Here is a 23,273-nt window from a genome sequence, read left to right on the forward strand (position 1 = left end):
GTGCATTATTGTATTATTTGTTGCGTCTTAGTGTCTGTGTGTGTTGTTTGTTGTTGTGTGTCTGTGTGTCTGTGCTTTTATTTCAGGTAACACCTCACTTTCCGGTTATACCATCCTTTCCGGATCATCCAGTGGTAAGTCCTACTCTAAACTATATTATCCCTCATTAATATCGTCACATATTTCTGTCCAGTTACACATCCAGGGGGAGAATTATCAAAACCTGTTCAGAGGAAAAGTTGTCCAGTTGCCCATAGCAACCAATCAGATCTCTTCTTTCATTTTGGACAGGCCCTTTTTAAAATGAAAGAAGATATCTGATTGGTTGCTATGGGCAACTGGGCAAGTTTTCCTCTGCACAGGTTTTGATAAATCTCCCTCCCAATGTATATTATAGCTGTATATTGCTCCAACTGTAAATATATGTCTGAAATAATAGGTCATGAGACTGGCATGTGATGGGCACTAACTGGTCACAGCCTGGCACATATATCATCTTATTATTATATGAACTGGGCTCTATGGGGGAGATTTATCAAAATATTTGAAAGAAGCGATCCAATGGGTTGCTATGGGCAACTGCACCACTCTTCCTCTACATGTTGGAGAGCACTGCTTTAGGCTGGAAAAAAAATGCCCCCAAAATGCATTTGGGACAAAACTACCGCTGCCAGATGTTAGCTAGGAGTCAATAGGAAAATATGAAATTCCATACCTACATAGTGTTTTAAAGGATAACTCCTGGATGTAACAACTTATCCCCTATCCTAAGGTCGCGGGGGATCTGACAGCTGGATCTCCCGAACGGTGCCCCAGTTCTCAGCATGAATGGGGCGTGTTGACCACCACACAAAGCGGCGGCCGACACGCCCCTTCCGGGCAGCTCTATGGGAGAGCTGGAGCGCTGCTTTCGGCAATCTCCGGCTCTGCCATAGGACTGCATGGAGGGGGCGTGTCAGCCACAGGTTCGTGCTGTGGTCGAAAGGGCTTGTTTCATGCAGGGAGCCGGGGCTCCATGCGGGAGATAACGGAGGGCCCCAGTGGTCAGACCCCAGCGATCTAACACTTTAGATAGGGGATAAGTTGTTACATCCCGGAGTTATCCTTTAATTTTTGGCATTACCTCACCCTTTAGTGGTGTTTTTTTGGGCTCAATGGAAACTTTTCAAAATCACTGCATTCACTAGCTATGTTGTTGTTTTTTTTTGTTTTTGTTTTTGTTTTTTTCCTTTTCTTAAAAAAATTGTGGTGTTACTCCTCTCATAGTCCTCTTTAGGTGGAAGAAAGGGCATTTTTCAATAGAATTCCTTGAGTCACATGATATAAGAATCAGTGCACCTCTCTCCCCCTTGCCATGTGTTCTATGTACAGTTAATTGTTTACATCAGAATTCTGGACCAGGCTGTAAATTTTGGTTTTGGTAATATTTTTTGTTTGTCAGGGGAGCAGATATATTAATACTATTGATTCTTGGACAGTGTAAAACTTTCAAAATCACCAAATTTATCACAGTAGCTGTATGATATAAATCTGGCACATCTTTAGACTGTCTAATATAAGTTAGTACAGTGGTCCCTCAAGTTACAATATTAATTGGTTCCAGGGCAACCATTGTATGTTGAAACCATTGTATGTTGAGACCATAACTCTATGGAAAGATGGTAATTGGTTCTGAAGCCTCCAAAATTTTATCCAAAAATAGGAAAAAGGGAGGAGTAAACAAAAATAGGTAGATAACTAATATAGATAAAGCAAGTCCTTACATATAAAAGTACGAAAGATCTGCTGGTTGCTGTAAATCACTGTCTATGTAGAGGACAGGAGCTTCTTCAGGGTCCTGTATAGTACACACAATGTCCAAAAAAAGTATCATGGAGTCGCCTTTACCTGGTGTCCAAAGGAGCAGCTAACCCTGGCACAGGTAAAGAGTAGTACAGAACATGTAATACCTCCCTGCACTGTAGAGGGTGCTATCGGACAGGAATTCAGTGCATGCACTTCAGTAACAAGGGTTTTTCCAGTAAAATATCCGTTCTGATTGGTCAGTTCTTCCAGCCATGTTGAGTCTGGATTCAAGTTAAAATGGTCCAGAAAATACTATTGTATGTTGAAACTATTGTATGTTGAGGCCATTGTAAGTTGAGGGATCACTGTATCAGTAGTTTAGTTTTACATACCATTTCTGCATTCTTTTGTTTAGCAATTTGTTTACTAACCACTTAGGGACCAAGGGCGTACAGGTACGCCTTCGCTCCCTGGTACTTAAGGACCAAGGGCGTTCCTGTATGCACGTGGGAATTTCGGTCCCCGCCGCGCACCGGGCGGGGACCGGACCGGGTTGACTACTGATATCTATCAGCAGGCACCCCGTGCAAATGCCCAGGGGGGTCCTGAGATCAACCCCCCCCCCCCATGTCGGCAATTGCCGCAAATCACTGGTGAATTCATACTGGTCTACGGTGACCCGGTTACCCGGAAATTAAGGGGGATCGGGGTTGTCCAAGACACCCACGATACTCCTGAAGGGATAGGAGTGAGGTGGCAGGGGGGGCACCCCTCCTATCCCTGCTATTGGTCGTTCAGAAGCAAAGACCAATAGCAGATCGGGGGCAGGGGGGGGTTAACGTTCGGTTCCCCCATTCTGCCCACCCACAGTGGCCGGGCAGAACGGGGAACCGTCGGTGCACAGTGCCGGAGGTCCACTTACCCATCGGCAGCTGGCGGCGATCAGCGGCAGCGGGCGGGGATTGGTCGTTCAGAAGCGACGACCAGTAGCAGATCGGGGGCGGGGGTTAACGTAGGCTGGGCAGAACGGGGAACCGTCGGGGAACAGCGCCGGAGGTCCACCTACCCATCGGCAGCGGGCGGCGATCAGCAGCAGTGGGCGGGGATCGGTGGCGGCAGAGGACAGCGATGTGGCTCCCTGGATTCTACGGAAGCCGGTGAGTTGCCTAGCAACATCTGGAGGGCTACAGTTTGGAGATCACTGTGCAGCGGTCTCTAAACAGTAGCCCTCTAGATGTTCCAAAACTGCAAATCCCAGTATGCCCAAACAGCAAATAGCTGTCTCGGCATGCTGGGAGTTGTATTTGCGTACCTCCAGCTGTTGCATAACTACATCTCAGTTGTAGTTTTGAAACAGCTGGACTGGCACACTGGTTGGAAAATACTGAGTTAGGCAACAGAACCTAACTGAAGGGTTTCCAACCAGTGTGCCTCCAGCTGTTTCAAAAGTACAACTCCCAGCATGCACGGTCTGTCAGTACATACTGGGAGTTGTAGTTTTGAAACAGCTGGAGGTTTGCCCCTCCATATGAATGTACAGGGTACATTGACACGGGCGAGTTTATAGTGAGTTTCCTGAAGTTTGAGCTGCGCAAACTCCTAGCTGGAAACTCACCATAAACCCGCCCGTGTGAATGTACCCTAAAAACATTACACTACAATACACTAACACATAATTAAGGCTAAAACACTACATATACACCCCCTTACACTGTCCCCCCAGTTTAGCAACCGCTCGAGGCACCCTGTTTGGGAATCACTGTGTGGATGTAAAATGCTCTGCGGGCGAACTACAATGCTCAGAAGAGAAGGAGCGCCATTGGGCTTTTGGAGAGAAAATTTGTCCGGAATTGAAGGCCACGTGTGTTTACAAAGCCCCCATAGTGCCAGAACAATGGACCCCCCCACATGTGACCCATTTTGGAAACTACGCCCCTCATGTAATGTAATAAGTGGTACAGTGTGCATTTACACCCCACAGGTGTCTGACAGATTTTTGGAACAGTGGTCTGTGAAAATGAAAAATGAAATTTTTAAATTGCATAGCCTACTGTTCCAAAGATCTGTCAAACGCTAGTGGGGAGTAAATACTCACTGCACCCCTTATTAAATTCTGTGAGGGGTGTAGTTTCCAAAATGGGGTCACATGAGGGGGGTCCCGCTGTTCTGGCACCACGGGGGGGCTTTGTAAACGCACATGGCCCCTGACTTCCATTCCAAACAAATTCTCTCTCTAAAAGCTCAATGGCGCTCCTCCTCTTCTGAGCATTGTAGTGCGCCAGCAAAGCACTTGATGTCCACACATGGGGTATTTCCATACTCAGAAGAAATGGGGTTACAAATTTTAGGGGTAATTTTCTCCTATCACCCCTTGCAAAAATTAAAAATTTACACGTCCAACTTTAACAAAAAGTCGTCAAACACCTGTGAGGTGTTGAGGCTCACTGTACCCCTTGTTACATTCCTTGAGGGGTGTAGTTTCCAAAATAGTATGCCATGTTATTTTTTTGCTGTTCTGGCACAATAGGAGCTTCCTAAATGGGACATGCCCCCCAAAAACCATTTCAGCAAAATTTGCTTTCCAAAAGCCAAACGTGACTCCTTCTCTTCTGAGCATTGTAGTTCACCCTCAGAGCATTTTACGTCCTAACATGGGGTATTTCCATACTCAGAAGAGAGGGGGTTACAAATTTTGGGGGGCATTTTCTCCCATTACGCTTTGTAAAAATTGTAAATTTGGGAAAAAAATTTGCACTTTAGTGAAAAATATAATTATTTTCATTTACGCATCCGAATTTAATGAAAAGCCGTCAAACACCTGTGGGGTGTTAAGGCTCACTGGATCCCTTTATACGTGTCTTGAGGGGTGTAGTTTCCAAAATGGTATGCCACATGGGGCGTTTTCTGCTTTCTGGTACCATAGGGGCTTCCTTAATGTGACATGACCCCAAAAAAACATTTCAGCAAAATTCACTCTCCAAAATCCCATTGTTGTTCCTTTCCTTCTGAGCCCTCTACTGCGCCTGCCGAACACTTGACATACACATATGAGGTATTTCCTTACTCAAGAGAAATTGGGTTACACATTTTAGGAAGATTTCTCTCCTTTTACCCCTTGTAAAAATTCAAAAACTGGGTCTACAAGAACATGCCAGTGTAAAAAATATAGATTTAGAATTTTCTCCTTCAATTTGCTGCTATTCCTGTGAAACACCTAAAGGGTTAACACACTTACTGAATTTCACTTTGAATACTTTGAGGGGTGCAGTTTTTATAATGGGGTCATTTGTGGGGTATTTCTAATATTAAGGCCCTTCAAAATCAACTTCAAATCTGAACTGGTCCCTGAAAATTCCAATTTAGAAAATTTTGTGAAAAATTGGAAAATTGCTGCTGAACTTTGAAGCCCTCTGATGTCTTCCAAAAGTAAAAACATTTCAACTTTATGATGCCAACATAAAGTAGACATATTGTATATGTGAATCAATATATAATTTATTTGGAATGTCTATTTTCCTTACAAGCAGAGAGCTTCAAAGTTAGAAAAATGCTAAATTTTCAATTTTTGCATCAAATTTTGGAAATTTTTCACCAAGAAATTATGCAAGTATCGAAAAAATTTACCACTAACATAAAGTATATTTTGTCAGGAAAAAAACAGTCTTGGAATCAGAATGAAAAGTAAAAGCATCCCAGAGTTATTAATGCTTAAAGTGACAGTGGTCAGATGTTCAAAAAACGCTCTGGTGCTTAAGGTGAAAATTGGCTTGGTCCCTAAGGGGTTAAAATGCAAAAAAAAAATTTCCATAGTGTATCTACCCCATGTGAACATACCCTATCAGGACAGGTATAAGAGCTTTGTCCTGTAATAAGCCAAGCAACCCAGTGATCACATGATTGGGAGAGATATTCAGCCATTGGAAGTAACAATGAAGGTTCCCAGGGGTGGACATGTTTCATGTGCAGACTATTGTATAGGGGTCAAGTAGTAAAAGGATCCACTGCCACCTTATAGGCAGCTTCCTACTGCCCATTAGATTGCATGTAATAATACATCTCATAGCTTACAGATACTGTTGGGTTGTTAGAGGAACATGAGGGGGAGCTCTATGAAAGGCCGACATGCTGTTCTTATGCAGGTGACCTCTGCTTTCTGTGTCCAACCCTGAAGGTTCCTATTGATGACAACAAGAAACAGAAATCAACAAAACACTGGTGCAGAAAATACATAGAAAAATCCTCATATTTTTTTATCATACAAATAGTAATGTGGTAAATATATAAAGAATAATTGTATATGTCAATCACTAATCAATCAGGTTATATGAATATTGTGCAGGAATATGTCTTTACTGTTTACAGAACGAGTCAATAAGCTGACCTCTGTCTCTTTTTTTGGAGATGGAGCGCCACACTTTTGAAAGGACACCCCACTATGACTACACGGATGACGAGGTAAATCTCATGTTTGTGTTGACTTTCATTAATCCTATAGTTGTGAATAATAATTGCTCTGTTAAAGTGAATCTTCTCCTGAATCATCTCCATACAAGGTGTAGAATCTGCAGATCTTTGCATTTAGGTGCTAGAGGGATAAGATTACCCATACATTTAGTTTTGATGATCGCCTGTGTTACCAGCTGAAGAGTCAAACAGTTGGTGCTAAGTTTCAGCAGCATCTCCTCCCTCCTCTGTTTTGTCGGATTAAGGAACTGAGTAGTGACGTGGGCTGTCAATCATGCCGAGGGGACATTACTGCACCCAGAGCGGCGAGACTAGATAAGTATAGCTCCCGTCTAGGGGGCTACTTACAGGGCTGCTGGGGGGGGGGGGGACTTACAAACTGCAAATCCTCCCCATCCCTGTGGACAGAAATGTCCTCCGGGGATGGTGCAGATGAAGATATTACTACACTGCTCAAAAAAATAAAGGGAACACTTAAATAACACAATTGCACTCCAAGTCAATAACATTTCTGTGAAATCACACTGTCCACTCAGGAAGAACACTGATTGACAATCAATTTCACATGCTGTTGTGCAAATGGAACAGACAACAGGTGGAAATTATAGGCAATTAACAAAACACCCCCAATAAAGGAGCGGTTCTGCAGGTGGTGACCACAGACCACTTCTCAGTTCCTATGCTTCCTGGCTGATGTTTTGGTCACTTTTGAATGCTGGCGGTGCTTTCCTTCTGGTGGTAGCATGAGACTGAGTCTACAACCCACACAAGTGGCTCAGGTAGTTCAGCTCTTCCAGGATGGCACATCAATGTGAGCTGTGGCAAGAAGGTTTGCTGTGTCTGTCAGCGTAGTGTCCAGAGCATGGAGGCGCTACCAGGAGACAGGCCAGTACATCAAGAGACATGGAGTAGGAGGGCAACAACCCAGCAGCAGGACCGGTACCTCGGCCTTTGTGCAAGGAGGAGCAGGAGGAAAACTGCCAGAGCCCTGTAAAACGACCTCCAGCAGGCCACAAATGTGCATGTGTTTACTCAAACGGTCAGAAACAGACTCCATGAGGGTGGTATTAGGGCCCGACATCCACAGGTGGGGGTTGTGCTTACCAGAAAATACCAAGATTGGCAAATGCGCCACTGTTGCCCTGTGCTCTTCACGGATGAAAGCAGGTTCACACTTAGCACATGTGACAGACTGCATTCTAAAAAAAAAAAAAAAAAAATGTGGCTGTGACAGGGGGAAAATAGCCTAAAAGGCCATACGAACCCAGCCTTGGTCCCCCGCAGCTCCTGTGTGTCTCCTGGTCCCCTGATCTTCTCTTTTCTTCCTGCCTTTGAGACAGGCAATTAGTCCAGGACTTGCTCGCTCAGCCAATAACTGGCTGTCAGAGGACACTACTGTGAAGAAGAAAGATCGGGGGACCTAACCGGGGCGAAACAAAGCTGGGGTGGACCAACAGGGCATTGGGCTAGATATATATCTATCTATATTTTATTTTTCCTGCCCCAGCAGCATATGATTCATTTTTTTATTTAAAGGGGAACTCCGGTGGAAAAATTATGTTTTCAAATCAATTGATGCTATAAAGTTAAACAGTTTTGTAAATTACTTCTATTTAAAAATCTTAACCCTTCTAGTACTTATCAGCTGCTGTATACTACAGATATACTACAGAGAAATTTGTGAAATTCTTCACAGTCTGACAAGTCCAGTCTGTCCATGTTAGGGACTGTCCAGAGCTGGAGAGGTTTTCTATGGGATTATGCTTCTAATCTGGACAGTTCCTGACATGGACAGTTGTGTCAACAGAGAGCACTGTGGTCAGACTGGAAATAACTACACAAACTTCTCTGTAGTATATCTGTAGTATACAGCAGCTGATAAGTACTAGAAGGATTACAAATCTGTTAAACTTTCTGGCACCAGTTGATTTGAAAACATTTGTTTTCCACTCTTTAAAGGTCTAACACATTGATAGGCTGCGCTCTTTCACTTTAATGGAACTGCCCTGCATTATCATTCACAGCTGCCTATATGGACAACCTGCTAATCCTGTAGACATAATGAAGAAGATGAGAAAGATGACCAGTTGCCCATTGCAACCAATTAGATTGCTTCTTCAATTTTTGAACAGGCCTCTGAAAAATAAAAGAAGCACTCTGATTGGTTGTAAGGGCAACTGGTAAACTTTTCCTAGACATAGGTTTTGATAACATTTCCCCCATGGTGTTCAGGGAGCATCCCAACCATCAAATATTGGTGGCCTTTCCTAAAGACAGGCCATCGACATTTACCTCTTAGTGGAGAGTAATAACACTACAGGTTATGGATACTAGATTCAAAAGGACAGAACGTTGGTTCAGGGATTTATTCTGATGCCATATTTGGAATCAGGAAGGAACATTTCCACCTGGTATTGGGCAATTGGCATGAGCCTTATAAGGTTTTTTTTTGCCTTCCTCTGGATCAACACAGTAGTGACACAATAGGCATATAGGTTGAACTTGATTAACTTTTTTTTTTTAATCTTTTTTCAATTGTGGGGAAGATTTATTAAACCTGTGCAGAGGAAACATTTACCAGTTTCCCATAGCAACAAATCAGGTTGCTCCTTTCATTTTTAAAAAAGCCTCTGAAAAAGAAAAAAAAGAAATCTAATTGGTTGCTATGGGCAACTGGTCAACTTTTCCTCTGCACAGATTTTGACACATCTCCTCCTTTCTAAGTATCTGTCCCCCAAAATAGAGCCTAAAATCCTGAATCCTGGATGTTTGATGCCATCTTTTCAAAAAGGCAATGTTGAAATCTATGTTAATATTTATTTCTTTATTTTTCTTAGTACCTAATATGATAGATTTACCAAGACCAGCAATTCATAACAGATGTAAAGTAAACTATCTACAGCCAACCCATACACAATGTATAGAGAGGCAGAGCACATACATGACTGCCTTTCCATGCTCGATATCACAGGTGGTCCCAACAATGAGACCCCTGCAATCATACTGCATACTTATCCCCCTTTCTGGGAATAGGGTATACATCTTAACCTCTTAAGGACGCAGGGCGTATGGATACGCCCTGCATTCCGAGTCCTTAAAGACGCAGGGCGTATCCATATGCCCGTGGGAATTTCGGTCCCCACCGTTAGCCGGTTGGGGACCGGAGCCGGATGCCTGCTGAAATCTGCCCCCCCCTGGTTGTCAAGGGGCTCTGGAAAGAAGATGGAGGCCGTACCTGCAGGAGAAGATGCCTGGGGACCTGGGATCTTCGCTTGAGCCTGCAGGATCCTGATCAGGTAGGGAATCCACAGTGGGGGGGTGGAATTGAAAGTGAAAGTAAATCGATCTTTACTGTGGCAACCACTAGGGGGGCCAAACTGCAACTCCCAGCATGCCCAGAGAGCCAAAGGCTGTCTGGGCATGCTGGGAGTTGTAGTTTTGCAACATCTGGAGGGTCACAGTTTGGAGACCACTGTTACAGTGGTACCCAAACAGTAGCCCTCCAGATGTTGCCAAACTACAACTCTCAGCATGCCTCGACTGCCCAGGCATGCTGGGAGTTGTAGTTCTGTAACATCTGTCCCTTCAGATTTAGTAATTTTCATGACATTTTTGAAAATTGCTGCTCTACTTTGAAGCCCTCTAATTTTTTCAAAAAGCAAAAATATGTCCATTTTATGATGCCAACATAAAGTGGACATATTATGTTTGTGAAGAAAAATAAAATGTATCTGGAATATCCATTTTCCTTACAATTAGAGAGCTTCAAAGTTAGAAAAATGCAAAATTTTCTAAATTTTCATGAAATTTTGGGATTTTTCACCAAAAAAGGATGCAAGTAACGCCGAAAATTTACCCCCAAAATAAAGTAGAATATGTCACGAAAAAACAATCAGAATCAGAATATTCGGTAAAAGCGTTTTCGCGTTATTAATTTGTAAAGTGACGGTGGTCAGAATTGCGAAAAAGGGCTCAGTCCTTAAGGTGAAAAAGGGCTGCGTCCTTAAGGGGTTAATAATGGGACAAACCCTTTAGGGTCTATTCACACAGCAGAATTTCCACACCAATTCCGCTTCCTTGGGTGGTTTCTGGCTTGTGGATTTTATGCGGAATTTGTGCTTAATCTGTGCAGAAATTCAGAAGTGTTAATGGGAGAGAGGAATCCCATAGAAGTCTATTGGGCTTTCATTTGAGGCAGAATTCCACAAGCGCAAATTCTGCTGTGTGAATAGACCCTTAGGCTATAATTCCACTTGGGATTTTGTGCAAAATTGCCCCCATTCTGTCGCACAGAGTTTTTTGCCTTGAAAAAGCGCTGCAGCCAGATTTCAATAAGGAACTGCAAAATGCTAGGTCCACTTGCCATTTTTGAGTTTGGCATTTTATAAATCTTTTTGGCTCAGTGGGTGATTTTCAAAAACGACCTCATGTTGAAAACATGGCGTTTTTCGAGCAAATCTGATTTATCTGCGAAGGCACGGATGCTGACCGCTGTGATTGGCCATACAGTACCGGCCAATCACCGGCAAACATGAATAAGTTATGTGAAGTTCTGTTCACATCACTGGCCGGAGTACGGTACAGTGCAGGGATGTGGAGCGGTGTTGCGTGTCACCTGCTTCTCATGACTAGAAATTATGATCACAATGGGTCTCAGGAGTGAGACCCGCTGTGATCTGTCACTTAGTGCAGGTACTACTGCTCCCAACATTGAACAGACTCTGTAGTACCACAATAATCACGCACATATAGTTGAAATCGGATTTTACACTGTATTTATTAAAAATATCATTATTAAAATACATCAAAAACATTATTAATAAAAAGTTTTAGAAAATTAAGATAAAAATATATATTATTTTTACAATTACATGGACCCTTTATCCATTTGGGCTATTGCCGGCTACATTTTCACGTCCCTGACCGCTCACATCAATCATTACCTGATTGAAAATGTAAAAAACTTTTTGTCATAAAAAAGAAATACTTAATTCCCTACAAATTTTCCCATCCCTACTTCTTCATTTTAAATTTTTTTTCTCTTGTACCAAACTAAATTTGTTAAAATACACCCACAAGGAATCTGCCAAAAGGTAAAAACACCTGAAAAAACACCTGAAAAAAATCAGTGGCAGTTTTTCATGCATTTTTTCTGGTGTTTTTTTAGCCTAAAAAAGACACCAGTACAAAGCTTTAGTGTAATTCTAGCCTTAGGCTTCGTCCTATAGATTATTACTTAGATAAGATACAAATAAAGACATTTGATAGGGGAAATGAGTAAAACAAGATCATTTTATTTCATCATAATGTATAGATATAATACATTACGCCATAATATGTTTAATGAGCTGAATAAAACTAAGTTTAATCTGTTCTGTTCTAGGTCTTTGAGATGAACAGAAGGGCCATAGACATTATCACAGCGTTCCAGGAAGAAGTAAGTGACATTGGAGATAATCAAATTTGTTATATAAAAGTATACATATAAAGTTTAGTAGGCATTCAGGGGATTCATCAATTGTGATATTTTTGTTGATTTGTGAAAAAGGCAAATAATTGCACAATTTGTGCACTAACTGCAGATGTGTGATTATTTGCTGTTTAAGACGGTACTTGCTAAAGGGGTGTGACCTATTGAAAAGGGGTGTGGTTGCTCACCGTTTACACTGCCAGCCTAAACTGCTGCTAAGATCTCCCCTTGCTCAGAGCTGGCGGAGATATCATCATGGGTGCACAGGTTTACTGGACTTATATAGAGGTGTCTGCTTCTTCATAAATCCAGGGAGCCTGTGCGCTGGCAGGGAAGCCTGTGCGCTGGCAGGGAAGCCTGTGTGCTGACAGGGGAGCCCATACGCTGACAGGGGTGCCTGTGCACTGGCAGGGAAGCCCGTACGCTGACAGGAGAGCCCGTACGCTGACAGGAGAACCCGTACGCTGACAGGGGAGCCTGTGCGCTGGTGGGGGGAGCCCGTACGCTGGCAGGGGAGCCCGTGCGCTGACAGGGGAGCCTGTGCGCTGGCAGGGAAGCCCGTACGCTGACAGTAGAGCCCGTACGCTGACAGGGGAGCCTGTGCGCTGGTGGGGGGAGCCCGTACGCTGGCAGGGGAGCCTGTATGCTGATGAGGCTTCATAAATGCCCCCTAGATTATGTTATGGCAGATTTTACCAGTTTTGATGAATGTGTCAGTAATCTTATGTCTATGTAGCTAACCCTAATAGACCCCAAATATCTGTGCACACAGTATAAATGACCTGCACCATTGTTTCCATCGATGAAACTGGCACCAGAGGTTCCTCTTTCCTAGGATATATCAAGCTTATTTACCCAGCCCAAAGAACTGTCCAGAGTAGAAGAACCTTCATTCCTCATATCCCATGGTGCCATAAGGAATTTTAGGAACTCATACAGCCACAGCGTCTGTCCCTCCGTCCCTCCCTCCTCCCTTCCAAAAGCAATAGTCCAAAAAACTACTTTTTTAACCTCTTAAGGACCCTTGATATACGCGTATGTCATGACACCCTGGTACTTAAGGACCAGGACCCATGACGTATGCGTACGTCATGGAGTATTCCGGTCCCCGCAGCGCGCCGGGCGGGGATCGGACCGGGATGCCTGCTGAAATCCTTCAGAACCCCCCCCCCCCATGTCGGCGAACGCGGCAACTCGCAAGTGAATTCACACTTGCGATTTGTGCAATTACGGGTCTATGGTGACCCGGAATATAAGGGGGATTGCGATCCCCCTGAAGGGATAGGAGTGAGGTGGCAGGGGTGCCACCCCTCCTATCCCTGCTATTGGTCGTATAGACGCGACGACCAATAGCAGATCGGGGGCGGGGGGGGGGGTTACTTTCGGTTTCCCCATTCTGCCCACCCACAATAGGCGGGGCAGGACGGAGAAACAGACAGGGACCGGCGCCGAAGGTCACTTACCGATCTGCGGAGGCTGCGGGCGACGGTGATCGGTGGGCAACGATGTTGTGCGGCTGGCTCCCTGGATCCTAGGGAAGCCGATGAGTTGCCTAGCAACATCTGGAGGGCTACAGTTTGAGACCACTATACAGTGGTCTCAAAACTGTAGCCCTACAGATGTTACAAAACTACAGTTTTGGAGTTGTAGTTTTGCAACAGCTGGAGACACACTGGTTTGAAAATACTGAGTTAGGTAACAGAACCTAACTGAAGGTTTTCCAACCAGAGTGTCTCCAGCTGTTGCAAACGTACAACTCACAGCATGCACGGTCTGTCAGTACATGCTGGGAGTTGTAATTTTGAAAAAGCTGGAGGTTTGACCCCCCCCCCCCCCCCCCCCATGTGAATGTACAGGGTACATTCACACGGGCAGGTTTACAGTAAGTTTCCTGCTTGAAGTTTGAGCTGCAGAGCAAACTCCTAGCTGGAAACTCACCGTAACCCGCCAGTGCGAATGCACCCTAAAAACACTACACTACACTAACACATAATGAAGGGTAAAACACAACATATACACCCCCTTACACTGTTCCCCCCCCCCCCCCCCAATAAAAATGAAAAACGTATTGTATGACAGTGTTTCCAAAACGGAGCCTCCAGCTGTTGCAAAACAACAACTCCCAGCATTTCCGGACAGCCACTGACTGTCCAGGCATGCTGGGAGTTTAGCAACAGCTGGAGGCACCCTTTTTGGGAATCACTGGTGTAGAATACCCCTATGTCCACCCCTATGCAATCCCTAATTTAGTCCTCAAATGCGCATGGAGCTCTCTCATTGCAGAGCCCTGTCGTATTTCAAGGTATCAGTTTAGGGTCACATATGGGGTATTTCCATGCAGCTAAAGCAGGACGAAATTGCTTTCTGACATCAAGTTAGACTACATTCACACCACTATTTTTATCATACGTTTGCCAGATCACCTGTAGAAATTTCAAAGTTGGCCACTGCCGTATCCCCGCCAGACCCACGCCACATCTCATTCTCATTTTTGAGACTGGAGTCAGATAGTGACTTTGGTCGGCTCATTTTTGCACCGCATCAGTTTTATTGCCGGACTTAAACCGCAACATTCCATGGTTTTTCCGTCCAGCAACAAAACCAGATTTTGTTGTGAAAAATGATCTGACCAGAGTCACTATCTAACTCCAGTTGGCTCATGCAAATCAATGAGACAGGTCTGTCGAGGATACAGCAGCGGACGGTTTTGAAATTTCCGGCGATCCGGCGACTGTATGAAGAAATCGTGGTGTGAATGTTCCCTCTGTGATCATTTTTCCAGAAGGGGCGATTTCCCCATGGACACCCATGCTTGCACTATAGATCTACAATAAAGCTGTGAATTATAATACACAGAAGAAAGTGCTGAACTTTTCCCAAAGGAATCCTACAAATATTTACAGGCATATTTAAAGTTGTGAATAAACCGGGCTATTCACAAAACGTAAATCCTCAATTCCAGCCACCAGCCAATTGCATAAGGTCTAAAATACATAGAGCATATAATAACACTGCCAGTGAAGAGACGTAGTAATAAAAGGGGAGACCAAATTTAGGGAATACACTTGCTTTAAAAGATGTGTCTTTAGGGCATGTTTGAAACTGAGGAAGATGGGTATAAGCCTGATGGTCCGAGGTATTGCATTACAGAGAACTGGTGCAGCACAAGCAAAGTCTTAGAGGTGGAATTGAGGGGTTCAGATTAAAGAAGATGTTAACTTTAGATCATTTCACTACTTATTAGCTGCTGAATATTACAGAGGAAATTCTTTTCTTTTTGGAACACAGTGCTCTCTGCTGACATCATGTCCACAGTGCTCTCTGTTGACATTTCTGTCCATTTTAGGAACTGTCCAGAGCAGCATATGTTTTCTATGGGGATTTTCTCCTACTCTGGACAGTTTTTAAAATGGACAGAGGTGTCAGCAGAGAGCACTGTGGTCATGACGTTAGCAGAGAGCTCTATGTAAGAAAATAATTTCCTCTGTAGTATTCAGCAGCTAATAAGTACTGGAAGGATTAAGATTTTTTTTAATAGAAGTAATTTACAAATCTGTTTAACTTTCTGGCACCAGTTGATTAAAAAAAAAAGTTTTCCACCGGAGTATCCCTTTAAGATCACATAACAGCTGTAGAGAAAGATGAATCTGGCAGTGGCATTTAGGATGGACTGGAGAGGGAGAGTTTAGAGAAGGGAAGGCCTATTAGTAAAGAGTTTCAGTAGTCCAGGTGGGAATGAATTAAAGCATCCACAATAGTTTTGGTTGTTTCAGCAGTAAATGAGGGGTGCGTGGAAGACAGATCTGAGTCTACCATAACTTCAAGACAGCGGGTTTACTGTCCAGGAGTAATGGTTGTACCACTCACCGAGATGGAGATGTCAGGTTTAGGTAGATTAAATGGAGGAAATACAAGAAGTTCTGTAATAGAAAGATTTCTTTTCAGGAATAGGGAGGACACAATGTTAGAGACAGCAAAGAGAAAGTTGCTGGTGTTCTGTAGGAGTGCGGGGGTGATGATACGGGAAGAGGTAGAGAGCTGTATGTCATCAGCGGAGAGATGGTACTGGAGTTCAAATCTACTGAGGAGAAGGCCCAGGAAGGGTCCCTGAACCCCAACAACAAGAGCAGCAGGGAAATAGCTAGAGATAGGGATTGATACACCGAAGGAGCGTTCACGGAGGTAGGAAACAAAAACCAGGAGAGAGAGGAATCTTTAAGAACAATGGAGTGGAGTATAGCAAGAAGTAATTGGTGATCTACAGTGTCAAATGCTGCATAGAGATCAAGAAGAATCAGTAGAGAGAATTGCTATTAGATTTAACCATAAGACATAATTAGTGACTTCGGTTAAGCCAGTTTCTGTGGAGAATGGGGAATGTAATCCAGACAGTAAGGGGTCAAGGAGAGAGTTCCTGGAGAGATAATGGATTAGGTGGGAATAGACCAAGCATTCCAGGAGTTTGGAGATGAAGTGGAGAGACAGGTCAATAGTTAGCTGCACAGGATCCAGAGATGTTTTCTTCAGAAATGGGGTTATGACAGAATGTTTGAAGGAGGAATGAAAGATTTTAGTTATGTGATTGGTGATGGCAGGGGAGAGAATGCGGTAACACGGTGAGAGGATGTACCTGTATATACTTTCATGTACTGATTCATAGCACTATATACATGTATATAGCATCATGTACCTGTATATTACATCACCTACCTGTATATACCACCATTGAACTTTATATTTCATCACCTACCAGTACAAACCACCATGTAGATAGCAGCGTATGCCTGTGCAGCTGGCTTTTTTGGGGGTAGGGGTGTGCTGATACAGGACTTCACCAGGGGCACAATGGACACTATAGTGCCCCACACAGTAGTTAGATCTCAGTATAGTGTCCCTCACAGAAGATTGTAGGGATGTACTGATATTGGTATCAGTCAGGATATAGGTATGAACTTCGTATACTCGTGCAAATGTCCCTGCTAACATATGATGTAGATATAAGAAAGGCTTTCTTCACAACGGTCACATGGGTTCAGTTTTAAAGACATGATGAATATGAAGGATTTGTTATAATCTAGTTTCTAAAAGATCTTCTAAATAGAATTACACAGAATGCTGCAGTATTCTAGAAGACAGAGACTACGTGCGCTCTTTTCTTATAGATATTTTCTTTATTAATAGATAAGCCCTTCAATACATAAGTATGTTCTGAATACCTACATTAGATTGAAGTAACAATAACTTATTTCTGTTTTATTTTTCATGTGGACAGAACAGAGAACAGGAACTAAGGATCACCCAATACTATGTAAGTGATATAACAAATAACCATATTAGCTCCTTATAGACAGAGGCAATTTTCATTTTTTTGCAGTTTCAGTTTTTCCTCCTCTCTTCTTATAGTCATAAAAATGTTTCATAAAATATGCTGGGAAACAAAAAATTTATTTTAAGGTGAAAACGAACACAAATTTTTTTTTTTTTTTTATCTGAGTTGGGGGTGCTATTTTTTATACATTGTTTATTATGCTCGTTAACTGACATGTTATGTTGATGCTTTTAAAATGTACACATATGCTTAAAGAGGTAATCCAGGGAAGTATATATATATATATATATATATATATACATATATATATATATATATATATATATATATATATATATATATATAGTCCAACAGGAAGCATGAAGCGGCACTCCAGCGATTTCAAGATAAGAAAAAGTTACTTTATTCACCCATAGTGCTACATTTCGACCCTCTCAATGGAGTCTTTATCAAGCATGCTTGAAATCGCTGGAGTGCCGCTTCATGCTTCCTGTTGGACTATTTTTGTTTGATGCACCTTTGGTCAACGTTGGAGCTGGCTGAGCACCCACAGATCTATTATATAGGGCTAGAAGCCCCTTCATGGTGCTCCTTAACTACTATTTTCAATTTTATATAATATATATATTTATGAAAAGAGCACAAACCAAAGCAACCACACTACCTGGATATGTTCCCTGTAAACTATCCTGCCTGATATGCATTGTCTTCTCTGGCTTCTTGAAATTCTTTGCCATCTTTCCCTCGCCTTGCCTACATCTCCCAGCAATCATTGCAGCACTGCTCTGTCAGCTGGCTCCCTTCTGCAGTGAGCAGCAGAGAGAGGTTCAGTGTCTGATTGGCTGAGGCTTCACACACCTCACAGTTCTTAGCACTAAAGAGAGCATGACCATCAGTGCAGGGTAGAAACCACATGGTCTGTGTCTCACAGGAAGGTGGGGGTTGCTTTCAGATAGTTATTAGGACAGAGACAGAGTGGATGGCTGGATGATGTCATTCCCTCACTTTATGCACATAAGTAACAACTAAAGAGGGGAGACTGCTCTATATAGCTAATGAATGATATTTAGACAATTAAATACGTTGATGAGAGGAAAAGATGGGCTATAGGTTTAGTTTCCCAGAGTACCCCTTTTTACACCTGTGGAATCATTTTAGGGCTCTTTTTTTCTGTATAAGTCATTCCCCATGCAGGATTAATAAGGTTAAGTTTTATGAGTTAGGATAATTATACATGCAGTTATTCCAAATATGCAAACAACATTTTTTTTTCTTTACTTTTTTGTATGGGGAGGGTTAATTTATATTTGTAAAAACAGATTTCTTTTTCTTTACACGTTAACAGCCAATTACTGTTGGGGCTTGCTGGAAGATGTGGTTTTGCAACTTTTGTAGGTCTAGAGTTTGGTGACCAATGCCCAAGGGGACTTGTATGAGCAATGGTTAGATGACTTATACAGATTTATGCAGGACATATGTCCTTTATTGATCTAAGTGATTTACATACATCCCACTCCATACATCCTACAACACGCGCTCAGAGATAAGAGACGGACTGCAGTTCTGGAGATCGTGGAGGTCCCAGCAGTCAGACCCTCCTCAATTATACTCTTACCTTCAACCTGTGGATATGGATTAAGACATTTTTACTGCATCCTTGAGGACTGATTTTTTATTTTCTCTGTAATTAATTGTTTTGCATTGTAGTATAAGCCCTCTGTGGTTATGCACAACATCAGAAACCTTGGTTACTAGTTTATTTTGTTAAAGTGAGCTACACATATCTTTCTTCTTGTTCATTGTTTCATAAACCTTGTTGTTATCATTCATGAGTCAACCTAAAAGAAGTATTTCCTAGAGAAAAGTGATATTTGCCCAAAATTGCCTACAAATAAAGACACCATCGTTGGACCTCTGTTGTCTCATTATGTCAAAGTCTTGGCTTTGGATCCCCTGATACTGTTCTAGTCGAGAGCAACCCTTTCTGACGGAGGATATTACAACAATCATGGAAGGCTGGATGAGGCAAATCATACAGATTATCTGATTTACTTATGTGTGAAGGAAGAAGAGGAGAAGAAGGAGAAGGAAAACAAAGAAGAGGAAGAGGAAAAAGAGGAGGATGAAGGGGAGGAAAAAGAAGAGGAAGAGAAGGAGAAAAAGAAGAAATATGAAGAGGAGAAGGAGAACGAAGATGAGAAGCAGGATGAAGGGGACAATGAAGAAAAAAAAGAAGAGAAGGAGGAAGAGAATGACAGAAAGGAGAAAGAACAAGTGGAGAAGAATGAAGGGCAGAATGAAGCAGAGGAAGAGGTAAAGAAGGAGAAAGATGAAAAGGTAATAGAAGAAGAAGAAGAAGAAGAGCTAACTTGCTGCACGTGGTTTTGTACACCAACTAGAGCCTTCATCAGCAGCGTAACAAACTTTTTCTTTACCAAATGTGGAGGACTCCCTTAACATCAAGTGGAGTCTGGAGGAGGCGCTGTTAAAGAGATTATCAATAGGTATTACCTTTCTTCCCTTCCCAGCAGCTCACTTCTGATTTGGTCTCTACTCTTCCTAATACCTTCTGGTATGAAAAGGTAGATCTTAGATGGCAGAGCAGGTACTATGCTGAAGCCTTTACATGCAGGTGAAACCAGTGGCAGCAAATGTATGCAACATTGTGTGTACATTGGCTACCATATGGAGGCATGGTTTTGCCCACATGTGGTGACCACAACAAAGTACTTGACCCACCATCTCATTCCCCCCCTTTTATTCCAGGTGATAAGTCAACAGGGAAAGAGACCAAGCTTGAAGTGAGCCACTGGGAACCAGGGAAAGATAATGCCATTTTAGATGCTGAGATAACCCCTTTAACATGTAGAGGCAAATGAGGCGCCATTACTATCAGGAGGGTTCATTTGCCTCATATGGGGTAGGAGGAGACCCCCTTTAAGATCAAAGATTGGAGGACAAGACTCCCTTAAGACCACTGGAGTCTGGAGGAGGCGCTGTTAAAGAGGTTATCAAGACAGCTGAAAAGGTATGACCTTCCTTCGCTTCCCAGCCACTGGAGAGAGGGAAAAGTTTATGCCATTTTAGCTCCTTTGATAACCCCTTTAACATAAAGAGGCAAATGAGGCGCCTATAACATCAGGAGGATTCATTTGCCTCATAAGGGGTAGGAGGAGACCCCCTTTAAGATCAAAGACTGGAGGACAAGACTCCCTTAAGACCACTGGAGTCTGGAGGAGGCGCTGTTAAAGAGGTTATCAAGACAGCTGAAAAAGTATGACCTTACCTCGCTTCCCAGCAGCTCACTTCTGCTTTGGTCTTGACTCATCCTGATACCTTCTGGTATGAAAATGGAAGGCCGAGATGGGGGAGCAGGTAGCATGTTGCAGTCGTCACATGCAGGCGAAATCAGTGGCGGCAAATGTATGCAACATCGGAGGCCTGGTTTCACCCACATGTGGTGACCACAACACATTACCTGACCCCTTATTTCAGCCACCCCCTTTATTCCAGGTGAGAAGGTATAGGGATGAGATGAGAGCTATGTGGAAAAGAACCACTGGAGGTAGGGGAAAGTTTATGCCATTTTAGCTCCTCTGATAACCCCTTTAACATATAGAGGCAAATGAGGCGCATTTAACATCAGGAGGATTCATTTGCCTCATAAGGGGTAGGAGGAGACCCCCTTTAAGATCAAAGACTGGAGGACAAGACTCCCTTAAGACCACTGGAGTCTGGAGGAGGCGCTGTTAAAGAGGTTATCAAGAAATCTGAAAAGGTATGACCTTACCTTGCTTTCCCAGCAGCTCACTTCTGGATTGGTCTCGACTCGTCCTGATACCTTCTGGTATGAAAATGGAGGGCCGAGATGGGGGAGCAGGTAGCATGTTACAGTCGTCACATGCAGGCGAAATCAGTGGCGGCAAATGTATGCAACATCGGAGGCCTGGTTTCACCCACATGTGGTGACCATAACACATTACCTGACCCCTTTTGTCAGCCACCCCCTTTATTCCAGGTGAGAAGGTATCGGGATGAGATGAGAGCTAACTGGAAAAGAGCTGGAGGGAGGGGAAAGTTTATGCCATTTTAGCTCCTTTGATAACCCCTTTAACATATAGAGGCAAATGAGGCGCCTTTTACATCAGGAGGATTCATTTGCCTCATAAGGGGTAGGAGGAGACCCCCTTTAAGATCAAAGATTGGAGGACAAGACTCCCTTAAGACCACTGGAGTCTGGAGGAGGCGCTGTTAAAGCGGTTATCAAGACAGCTGAAAAGGTATGACCTTCCTTCGCTTCCCAGCCACTGGAGAGAGGGAAAAGTTTATGCCATTTTAGCTCCTCTGATAACCCCTTTAACAGAGGCAAATGAGGCGCCTTTAACATCAGGAGGATTCATTTGCCTCATAAGGGGTAGGAGGAGACCCCCTTTAAGATCAAAGACTGGAGGACAAGACTCCCTTAAGACCACCGGAGTCTGGAGGAGGCGCTGTTAAAGAGGTTATCAAGACAGCTGAAAAAGTATGACCTTACCTCGCTTCCCAGCAGCTCACTTCTGCTTTGGTCTTGACTCATCCTGATACCTTCTGGTATGAAAATGGAGGGCCGAGATGCAGGAGCAGGTAGCATGTTGCAGTCGTCACATGCAGGCGAAATCAGTGGCAGCAAATGTACGCAACATCGTATGTACATTGTCTACCACATGGAGGCCTGGTTTCACCCACATGTGGTGACCACAACACATTACCTGACCCCTTATTTCAGCCACCCCCTTTATTCCAGGTGAGAAGGTATCGGGATGAGATGAGAGCTATGTGGAAAAGAGCCACTGGAGAGAGGGAAAAGTTTATGCCATTTTAGCTCCTCTGATAACCCCTTTAACATATAGAGGCAAATGAGGCGCCTTTTACATCAGGAGGATTCATTTGCCTCATAAGGGGTAGGAGGAGACCCCCTTTAAGATCAAATACTGGAGGACAAGACTCCCTTAAGACCAGTGGAGTCTGGAGGAGGCGCTGTTAAAGCGGTTATCAAGACAGCTGAAAAGGTATGACCTTCCTTCGCTTCCCAGCCACTGGAGAGAGGGAAAGGTTATGCCATTTTAGCTCCTCTGATAACCCCTTTAACAGAGGCAAATGAGGCGCCTTTTACATCAGGAGGATTCATTTGCCTCATAAGGGGTAGGAGGAGACCCCCTTTAAGATCAAAGATTGGAGGACAAGACTCCCTTAAGACCACTGGAGTCTGGAGGAGGCGCTGTTAAAGAGGTTATCAAGACAGCTGAAAAGGTATGACCTTCCTTCGCTTCCCAGCCACTGGAGAGAGGGAAAAGTTTATGCCATTTTAGCTCCTCTGATAACCCCTTTAACAGAGGCAAATGAGGCGCCTTTAACATCAGGAGGATTAATTTGCCTCATAAGGGGTAGGAGGAGACCCCCTTTAAGATCAAAGACTGGAGGACAAGACTCCCTTAAGACCACCGGAGTCTGGAGGAGGCGCTGTTAAAGAGGTTATCAAGAAAGCTGAAAAAGTATGACCTTACCTCGCTTCCCAGCAGCTCACTTCTGCTTTGGTCTTGACTCATCCTGATACCTTCTGGTATGAAAATGGAGGGCCGAGATGCAGGAGCAGGTAGCATGTTGCAGTCGTCACATGCAGGCGAAATCAGTGGCAGCAAATGTACGCAACATCGTATGTACATTGTCTACCACATGGAGGCCTGGTTTCACCCACATGTGGTGACCACAACACATTACCTGACCCCTTATTTCAGCCACCCCCTTTATTCCAGGTGAGAAGGTATCGGGATGAGATGAGAGCTATGTGGAAAAGAGCCACTGGAGGTAGGGGAAAGTTTATGCCATTTTAGCTCCTCTGATAACCCCTTTAACATATAGAGGCAAATGAGGCGCCTTTTACATCAGGAGGATTCATTTGCCTCATAAGGGGTAGGAGGAGACCCCCTTTAAGATCAAATACTGGAGGACAAGACTCCCTTAAGACCAGTGGAGTCTGGAGGAGGCGCTGTTAAAGCGGTTATCAAGACAGCTGAAAAGGTATGACCTTCCTTCGCTTCCCAGCCACTGGAGAGAGGGAAAAGTTTATGCCATTTTAGCTCCTCTGATAACCCCTTTAACAGAGGCAAATGAGGCGCCTTTAACATCAGGAGGATTCATTTGCCTCATAAGGGGTAGGAGGAGACCCCCTTTAAGATCAAAGATTGG

At 43.5% G+C, this 23,273-nt stretch overlaps 1 protein-coding gene and 1 long non-coding RNA gene across 20 annotated transcripts in view; both read left to right on the forward strand.

Annotated features, from left to right (window-relative positions):
- The window catches only part of LOC130340261 (golgin subfamily A member 6-like protein 22), a 548,567-nt gene that overhangs the window by 178,058 nt on the left and 347,236 nt on the right, over positions 1-23,273 (forward strand). For 17 of the 19 annotated variants that reach the window (XR_008880418.1, XR_008880419.1, XR_008880421.1 and 14 more), the window contains 3 exons: positions 11,633-11,686; positions 16,992-17,027; positions 19,113-19,385. Coding sequence is in view for 13 of the 19 variants with exons in the window: in XM_056554161.1 (XP_056410136.1) it covers positions 11,633-11,686; positions 16,992-17,027; positions 19,113-19,385 (363 nt within the window). In the remaining 6 variants the exon portion in view is untranslated. The remainder of the gene's footprint in view (positions 1-11,632; positions 11,687-16,991; positions 17,028-19,112; positions 19,386-23,273) is intronic. The other 2 variants (XM_056554153.1, XM_056554156.1) reach the window with 2 other exon arrangements.
- LOC130340268 (uncharacterized) lies at positions 54-9,422 on the forward strand. Its single transcript, XR_008880428.1, has 3 exons — positions 54-134; positions 6,187-6,240; positions 9,087-9,422. It is a non-coding gene; the product is annotated as an uncharacterized LOC130340268 (long non-coding RNA).

The sequence above is a fragment of the Hyla sarda genome, unplaced genomic scaffold (assembly GCF_029499605.1).
Source record: "Hyla sarda isolate aHylSar1 unplaced genomic scaffold, aHylSar1.hap1 scaffold_58, whole genome shotgun sequence".
Classification (NCBI taxonomy): Eukaryota; Metazoa; Chordata; class Amphibia; order Anura; family Hylidae; genus Hyla; species Hyla sarda.